This window comes from Brachionichthys hirsutus, chromosome 6, assembly GCF_040956055.1.
Source record: "Brachionichthys hirsutus isolate HB-005 chromosome 6, CSIRO-AGI_Bhir_v1, whole genome shotgun sequence".
NCBI classification, from domain to species: Eukaryota; Metazoa; Chordata; class Actinopteri; order Lophiiformes; family Brachionichthyidae; genus Brachionichthys; species Brachionichthys hirsutus.
The window spans coordinates 7104086-7113162 of record NC_090902.1 but is presented as its reverse complement, the minus strand read 5'-3'; the positions used below and the strand labels follow the sequence as shown (position 1 = coordinate 7113162).

At 47.9% G+C, this 9077-nt stretch overlaps 1 protein-coding gene across 1 annotated transcript; it reads right to left on the bottom strand.

Annotated features, from left to right (window-relative positions):
* Window positions 1-1153: 1153 nt before the first annotated feature.
* On the bottom strand, window positions 1154-8521 carry LOC137895219 (trichohyalin-like). The gene is made up of 15 exons (XM_068740703.1): window positions 8459-8521; window positions 7104-7928; window positions 6479-6904; window positions 5041-6396; window positions 4865-4951; window positions 4598-4753; window positions 4283-4399; window positions 3627-3749; window positions 3461-3517; window positions 2900-3370; window positions 2444-2687; window positions 1708-2358; window positions 1495-1625; window positions 1346-1399; window positions 1154-1261 (listed from the first exon to the last, which is right to left on the bottom strand). Exons 1-15 carry the CDS (start codon window positions 8519-8521, stop codon window positions 1154-1156), a joined length of 4869 nt encoding a protein of 1622 aa, XP_068596804.1.
* Between the last annotated feature and the right edge of the window lie 556 nt (window positions 8522-9077).

Sequence of the window (9077 nt, the reverse complement as noted above, 5' to 3'; positions counted from 1 at the left end):
GCCTGAGGGCGTCCCAGCCGTGGGCCGTCTGCTGAGGAGGAGGTTAAGAGAGTCCCTCAGAGAGCTGCAGATATACATGGCTCTGCACTGGAGGACAGACACAAAAGGACATAGGAAAGAAATGTTTACGAGACAGGTTTCAAGAGAAAATATTAAGTAATTAACTAGAAAAGCACTCCGGGAGCACAGACCTCCGCCGAGCACCTCAGTCCCCCTATATTGCGATTTACACCAAGAATAATAGACCTACATTTATTTTATTTCTATTTTTAGATTCCTCAGCCATGAAAACAAACCTTTGGCAATTGGATTCACATTGATATCATTATTAGTTTAGAAGTTATTCACAAAAAGCACACGTTCAGTACTGGCGGATCCACTCTGGCAGAGAACTGTCCGGGGAGGCGGGAGCTGATCAGGTGAGATGTGTAACAGGTGCGTCCTGTTCAGTTCAACAATGTGCAGGGGGGAAAAATCAACCTGCAGCCAGTCACCATAGCAACCCTCACAAATGGGGTTTAATGTTACAATTTAATATTTTTTCCTGACCTCATTCTGGATCAGATCCAGAAGACATTCTGCATGATAGTTCATATCGGACCCCTTTGTGACTGTGTGTGAATTGAATGCATATTTTACAAGATTTCTTTGAAAAAGCCTCCATTATAAGAAAAAGGGGCGAATCCGGATCGCGACAGTATCCAAATTCCAGATCCAATCCGGATGAAATTCGGTGGTGAGATAGAGACCCCCACCCTACATGATTGTGTCAAATCCCATAAACGTCGGTCAATAATCAACCGAGATATTGAGGAACAAATCTTGAAGCTCCATTGACTGCAATGTTACAGAAATTTCAAAGTAATCTAGAATCCAGGATCTCTTCTGGATCATCACCAAAATCTAATCAACTGTTCCTAACATTTCCTGAATTATCGAGATCCGTCCAGGCCTTTTTGAGTTATCCTGCTAAAAGGAAGACAAATAAACCAACGCCGGTGAAAACATAACCTCCTCGGCGGCGGTAATAATCCTACATACCCACACACACTTAAACAGGAAATGGCGCTGTCTGACAAAGATAGATTATCACACCGTAGTGGAGCCGCGCAAGCATTACCTTTGCTGTATTAGGGACATTGTCCGTTCTGACTCAACCTGTCCACATGGTGCCGACGATGTTTGAACTGAGACCGTTACAGCCGAGTGTTTGGACACTGATGTCGACTGGGACAGTGAGATCCACGTTCTCCAGAATACACTGTAGAAGGAAAAAACAATATGCAGGCTATAAAACTGTTGTTTTGAATGTTAACAGGATGCAACGATGCCGAGAGGTTGGTACCTTGGTGCAGGCTGCGCTCAAGACAGATTTGTGGAAGTCCCCGTTGACAATCACCTGACGAGGGACAATCACAGAAAGCTTTCAACAAAAAATTAATCTGGCAAAACTCAAAGCGTCGGTCGTCCCTCTGCTGGGTTAGCTCTGCCCACCCTGTATCCATACACAAATGTGCCGTTGCTGCAGCCCAGCTCATCCAGGGACGGCCTCTCCCAGCCAATCAGGAGGCTGCCCTGTCCCACGGTTCTGATGACCTCAACGGAGCAAACCTCAGCTGGAGCTTCTGGAGGTGACCAAGCGAAGATTATTCAGATCTTGTCTTCTGCCATCGTGTTAATTATGTGACATCCTGAATAACGCGTTACCCGGTTTGGGTCCTGCCGTCATCGTCTCTTCTCGTGCGGCAGCAGACTTTCTTGTGAACTTGTAGGATTTCTCAGGAGTGCATGAGGCAGCAAATGAAGGCGCATCATAGGCAGGGTCAGCACTATCCCTTTTAAAAGGTGTGTTAAATTGACTTAAGTCTAGATCAGATGTTATATTATGGGCAGTGATTTTTGGATTTGTCTCAGAACATCTTGAGGTATCGGGGTTAGAGATGCTAGCATTAAGGGTAATAGCTGGACCTTTAACATGACATGTGTCAGCTAATGTTACAGTTGGCCCAGAAGCGGCCATGGATTTGGCTTGGACAGGAGGAGGAAGATGAGAAGAGCTAGAAAGAGCAGATGTTGTGGTTTTAGAGATCCCTTTTAAGTGTTGGCCAGTAAACATGTTGGGATTGAATGTAACGTGAGCCGATCTAGAGGCGACCGCTTTCAAAAGTGTCATCGACTTAGAGGGAACGGGTGCGGCCGTTAGAGCTGGAGTGATCGTCGCTGGGCGAGGGTTGGCATGTTGAGTGCTAGGACTGAGGTCCTGCTTTTTAGTCAGGCAGGCTTGTCCCAGGTCCACAGCCGAAGACAAAGAGAGCTTTGTCCTGGGCTGCTCTCCTCTTCCTCGGCTAACTGGAGCCTAAAAATAAAGACAGACGCGTATAATGTTATTTTTCTTTTACACACTTCCAACTCTGACCTGCATTTCTGTAAAGCTTCCCTCTCTGCACCTCGTAGACGCTCTTTAGAGTCTTGTGCAGTTGCTCGTGCAGCTTTAGGATCTTCTCAGGACTACTCATCCTCCGTTTGGGACTGACGTAAGTGCGGACAGAGGGAGGAGCCGGACAGACTGAGGACCCGGACAAACTGCTCGGATCTGGGGAGAACTTCCCTTTCAGATCTGGATGATTCAATCGGAATGGTTCTGGTCTACTGGTTGCTTGGACTGGGCCGCTGGCGGAGGAAGAGAGCTGTGGTGGGATTCAGAAACGGTAGATCAAAGTTGTTCGGTACCTAACACAGTTATTTTATTTTAAAGTATGTAGAATTAGCTCAGACATCAGTTGAGCTGGATGAAAACGCTTTAAAAAGGCAGGAACTGCAGCCTTTCTGAGAAGTATTACAGTATTACAGTCATGGTTTATTACTGTTAACATGTTAAGTATTTCCTTGCTTGTCCTACCTGTGCTGTATTGGTCACCGAGCCCTCTTTCAGTGCTGCACCAGGTAATGGCATCCCAGGTGAGTCGACATCTTTCTTCAGCATCCCTGCTAGTGAAGTTGTGACTTCGCTGCTGCGGGTTTGACTTCTTGTGGATTCAGAGGAGACACGTGGCGTGTATTTTTCTCTTTTGAGTTCTCCGTTTTCCGCTAGAGAATCCGGTGAGAATCCATTTCGCTCAGACGTGGCTCCGGCGGAGAAACACTGACATTTTGAAATAAAATCCGGCATCAGATCAGAAGTGCGGGTCCAGCTCTCGTTCCCTGGTGTAAAAGCTGCAGCGTAGTCCCGGAGGGCTGCGTCGTTGAGCAGCTGTTCAACCTGCCGTGTGAGCGCGGCGTCCCGACAGCCCCGACTGTGCATGGCCTCCATCATCTGAACCAAAACGCCGTTCCTCTGCCGACACTTCGCCACCAGGCAGGACAGCTTGGCCTGTTATTGGACCAAAGGCCTGTCAGTCAGACTCGACGGCTGTTGAGCAAAGGCGTTAAAGAGTCACGCAGGAGGCATCTCTTCGCTCACCTTTAATGGAGCCGTATCCAGCTCGTTTGGGCTCTTCTTTTTCAGGAGGGCATCATACTAGAGCACAAGCAAAACAAAGTTCCAAACACACAGCCTCAGCTTATGTGTTACTACTAACTGCTTTGACTGTCTTCGGCTACGCAGCCGGAGCTGGCTGGTTGCTCACTTTGCTCCTCATGTTGTTGTAACGCGTCCCGAGTGAGACAAGGAGAGTGTCCAGATCCTCCCGGCCGCCCCGCCCTTGTTTCAGAGCAACATACTCCGAGTTCAGTTCCTCCAGAGCCGCCGTCTGTGAAGATTAGAAACGCACACAGGAACGCATTTGTAGCTCCTTCGGTGGTTTCAGTTTTCATGTGTTTGAATCAGCCATTGTTCTTGTTCCGGTTTGCATTAAAATCAAATAGTTGAACAATCATTTAAAAAACAGTTCTTGATTAGTGGCAGCACCGCGGTGCAGTGGTTAGCGCTGTTGCCTCACAGCAAGAAGGTTTGGATCCATCTTGGGGCCTGTCTGTGAGGAGTTTGCATGTTCTCCCCGTGTCTGCGTGGGTTCTCTCCGGGTTCCTCCCACCACCAAAAACATGCTACATTTAGTGAATTGGTTTCACTAAATAGCCCAGGGTGTGTGTGTGTGTGTGTGTGTGTGTCCCTTCGATGAACTGGCGGCTTGTCCGGGCTATACCCCGCCTCTCGCCCGTTGACTGCTGGGATGGGCTCCAGCACGACCCGGTAAAGGACTGAGCGGTCCAGAAGACGAATGGATGGGTAGAGGTGTCTGTAGTTTATTCCCAGTGTGCCAGAGACACATTCTGCCGCGCTTACCTTCGCTCTGAGCTGAGCTGTAAGAATAGTGTGTTGCTGCTCTGTCTGTGCCTTCAGGGACAGAGCATCAGTCTTCTCCCTGAGCAGGGCTGTCAGTTTGCTCTGCAGCTCCTTCACCTGCAGCCAGAACAAACCGGAAAACGCCACCGGTTACAGATAAAAAGACAATTATTATTATTTACACCTGGCGGGACAGTTCCTGGAATTATTTAACGTTACCATGGCCACTGTAGGCACTGTCTGTTGAGTTTTTTCTGAACTAAACACACAAATTAACAAGCAGAAAAGTCAAGATGATGTCACAACATGAAATACCTGGGTTACGAAGGCTTCATTTTTCTTCCGGGTTCCTTCTATCTGATTGGCTACAACAGTCAGTCTGGACACCTCGTCAGCCATTTGGACGGCCTTCGTCTCTGCCTCCTCCCTTCTGGTCTCTGACTGACAGAACTCCTGCTGCATCCTCCGGGCCTCAACATAACAGAACAAAACAGAACAGGCAAATATAGAACCTCGATTCCATTTGTAGGTTCCTTCTGATGGAACCTACAAATATTACACAGTGACGTTGTGTAATCTCACATCTTCATGGCTTTTGTCCAGTTCGTCTCGAGACTTCTTGAGCTCAACTCTCAAGCTTTCAATCTCCCTCATCCGCTCATCGTTCTCCTGTTTTCCCATCAAAAGCACGTTGTATTAACCGTCAGTATTCCAACACAAGATGAGGCATAACGTTTTCAAACGGCCACTGCTCATACCTCTAAATGGTTTCCTCCGTCTCGGATCTGATGACGTCGTGCAGCAAGCTCTCCCGTCCAGAGAAGACAATCGGACGTCTTTGTCGTAGCCGCTCTGTTTGCGGCCGGTGGATGCTGACTCCTCCCCTCTCTGTGTGATTGGCTGGACAGAGTCGCTCCGGGGCCGCTGCTTTCCTCTCTCAAGCCCTGAAGGAGAAGCTTTCTCTGCTCCTCTTCCCGTTTCAAGTCGCTGATTGAAAGTCCAAGCCTTTCTTTTTCATCTCTCAGGTTGCCAACAGATTTGATCAACTTATCACAGCCGTCTTCTAAAACGTGAGATTGGCCGTGTTGCCCGGGCTCCTTCAGATGCACATGGGAACGGGTTAGTTTGCTTTTCTCCTCTTTCAAATCAAGCACTGCCCGACTTAACTGGTCTGACTCGGTCTGTAAAGTCTGTAGGGCGTGCCTGATTTGGTCTCTCTCTTCTGTCACACATGAGAGAGATTCTAGCAGCGTCTCTTTTTCTCTTTGAATAGCGGATAAAGACTTGGGGACAGCTTCCATGCTGCAGGCTGCTTTTGTAAGTTGCTCTCTCTCGTATTTTAGACTGGCCAGAGATTGAGAGACGATGTCTTTTTCCTCCTTCAGTCCCCAAACCACGCGAGTTAACTGCTGCTTTGCTTCGGTCTGTGTTTGGACTGACGCAGCTACTTCCTCTTGCTGCGTTCTGAGAACATTTACTCTTCCTGACAATTCCTTTTGTTCCACTTTGAGGCTCTGGACCAATTTGGTCAGCTGGTCCACCTCATAAGTCACTTGGAGGCTGCTTTGCTGGCTGTTCTGCAACAGATCATTTTCATGTCGTAAAGCTGTAGTTTTAGCACCTGGTTCTTGAAAGGACTGCTTTTCCTCTTTTAGCACACTTTCCACCAATCTGTCCACAGATTCCTCGAGGTCGTCCTGTTGTAATGGTCCTGGTATTGTGGTTACATCTCCACTTTGACTTTGAGATTCACATTGTTCCTGGCCAGCCTGTAATTGCTCGATATGCTTTTCGCCCTCGACCAACTTTTGCTGTAGTTCCATGATGGTATTGAGATCGTCCTCGGTCTTTTTGGTGAGTTCTGTAATCAAGCACCCTTGTTCCTGGCTCTCCTGCTCCAGCCTGGCTCTATCCACCTCAAACTTTGAGATCTGGTGCCTTAGCAGTGTCTCCTCACTCTGGATCCGCTCCTCTCTAATCTCAATGTGTTCTAAAAGTTCCCGGAGTCGATCCGCCAAGGCCCCGTTCTCCTGATTCAGGGCCTGCATAAGATCATCCTGGGTGAGGGCCAGAATGTTATCTTCAGCTCCATCATTGGCGGGTAACATGTTCATCTGAATCTACAAAGCATTTGATCAGTGATGAATAAAAACAATGACCTCTATATTTGGGAATGCTGCAATCACCGTGACTTACCTTTTCTCCTGAAGGCTGCTGCTTCATCTCTATTTCTTTTTCCTCTTCCTCTTTCCTGATCGGTAATTCCGGTTGGGTTTTCTCTTGACCCTTCATCCGCAGCTGATCCGGGGCGATTTTCAGGTTGCCACATTTTTCTTTCAGTGCTTCAGGTTCCGCCCCCGATTGTAAGCTCCTGTATGCTTCCCTCAGGGCATCAGACTCCTCGCTGGGGCATTCCTCCAGGTTTAAGAGCCCTCTGGAGCACCAAGTGCCCATTTCAAACTCATCGACTGTCTCTGTAGTCAAAGACGGTGACTGGAGGCAGAGATTGGCTTCAGAATTAAGGTGGTGAAAGCGATTCAAAGGGACATTGTTGGGTGGAGGTACTGATTTGGCAGATGAGGACTGACCCTCCTCCTTCTTCTGTGCGTTCTCTGCTGCAACCTGGTGGTGAAAAGATGAAACTACAGATGAACAAATAATACATTAACTTAAAACACATCTATGATGTCCCAGATGAGGATCACACACACTTCCATAAGAATGTCAAATCAGAAGAACTAGAGATCTAGCTGGCTTTGTTTTGTTTTTCTTAACTATTAACTAATGGCAGTTATAAGTACAGTAATCATGTTTTACAAACCTTCCCCAATGAGGAGCGTCCCATGGCAGTGGTGTATGAGAACGCGTTGGAGGACACAGGAGGAACAACAGGACTGCTACTGGGAGCTTGGTTGGCGATATCCCTAAAGATCTGCTGCAGTCTGTGGTTCTCCTCGCTCAGATCTTTGATTTCCTCCATCAAGGAGCTTTCAGACTCCTTCAGAAGGCGCACCTCGGCCTTCACGTCCTCCACCTTGCAACACATCAACTGGCTTTTCTCCTGGGCCTCCAGGAGCTGCTCCATCAGTCCCTTCCTATCCGCCGTGCCATTCTCCTCTCTCTCCAGCAGCACCCTGAGATCCTCTTGCAGGCTCAGGATGAAGTCTTGCAGTCTGGCTTCGTTAGATTTTGTTTTGGATTCTCGCATCTCCCTCTCACTGTTTTTGACCTCATCATCCACTCGATCTCCTCCTCTCTCGGTTCCATTATCGCTTGGCTGCCATAGCCCCCTCCTCTCCTCCTTTCTCTCTTCTTCTCCTTCACCCTCCCCTCTCGTTGAAGGCAGCCTCTGTTGCTCCTCCCAGTGTGTTACAGTGGAAGCAGTGATTCGAACCGCGCTGCTCGTTGCCGTGCCCACGGCAGCACTCACAGTCATGTGAAGTAGCTGCTTTTCTAAGACGTGGTTCCGGTTCCGTGAGCTCTGCTCCCTGTCCCAGGCAGCGCTGAGCTTGTGCTGGAGTTGGCTTTTGAAGCTCTCAAAGTGCTGGGATTGACGACTCATCTCCTCCTCTTTGGCCTTCAGCTGCCTCTGACAGCACTGCAGTCGATCCCTCCACACCCAATCGCCTCTGTCCTTCTCCCGAGTCTGAGCAAGACATGGGGGGGGGGAAGATGGAGGGAAAATATTACAGAGATACTCCGATGACACAGAGTCCAGATTCCTCACTAGGAAGTATTTTTCAATTTAACTCCCACAATATAATTACTTAAAGGCAGATTATAGAATGAAAAGCTTAAATGAAAAGCTTAAACCCAACCTGGCTTTAGTCTGGGGGGGGGGGGGGGGAGAATCAATTAAATAGTATTTGTTTCCTTGTTTAATATCAGTAATGTGTGATAAGGTGCCATCTTCTATGATGGTTCAGCATGAAGTTTATATTTGATCTTGTCCAGCGTGTGCCGCTAGCCCTTGTCCAGTTTCTATTTATATTAGCTCAACCAATCTCACACTGAAGGTACAAGAAGACAGACAGAAGAAAAGACTTCTGATGTACTTTGATTTATATTTAAATGATGACATTTAAAAGCATAAAATAAAAGTTCCAGAATTATTAAAGCCGCACAAACACACAAAAAAACAATTGTCCCACATTTCAAAAGATTTTCAATCCTCACCATTGTCCTGACCTCCTTCCTGAGGGTGTTCAGTCTCTGGTCCAGCCTCTGGGAGTGCAGCATGCTGAGGTGTGATGCACAGAAAACTTCCTCCCCGAACGCTCCGTCTACAACGCCACAGGAAAGGCGACAAAAACACGCATAGAAAACCTCCCACAGCGAGCTGCTCCAGGAGAGAGAGATGTTGGCAGCAGCATGCTCACATGCAAGTGTGTGGGGCACTCAGGTACACGTGATACATGATATCACCTTGATCAAAAGTGAGCAAACCGTGTGTGTGTGTGTCACTGGATACCCTCTCCCCAGTCTCTCACCTGTTCCTTCAATAGCCTCCAAACTCGAGGGTTGAAACTCCAAGACCTTCATTCTGTTACAAAGAACCCATCCATCATTCAACCCAATCCATTACCATGGTAACGACACTGCTCCTGGTTGGCATCATGTCTGATAAGGTCATGTGATCCTTCACTAGTGCACTTGCTCCCACCGGGTGAGGTTTGCCTGTGGCACAAGAACTAATGCTGTCAGACTGACTTCAGTTAACGGGAAAACCTCTCGTCAGTTTTCTACATGTCTATCAAAAGCAAAAGACAAAGCTCTCACACACACACACACGCAC

Excerpts from the sequence above, each read along its gene's own strand:
- LOC137895219 (XM_068740703.1), bottom strand. The coding sequence starts at position 8,521 with ATGCTGCACTCCCAGAGGCTGGACCAGAGACTGAACACCCTCAGGAAG. Across the intron at positions 4,754-4,864 it reads TGGACAAAAGCCATGAAGAT|GCCCGGAGGATGCAGCAGGA; the intron begins GTGAGATTACAC and ends TGTTATGTTGAG. Across the intron at positions 3,750-4,282 it reads CAGCTCAGCTCAGAGCGAAG|ACGGCGGCTCTGGAGGAACT; the intron begins GTAAGCGCGGCA and ends TAATCTTCACAG.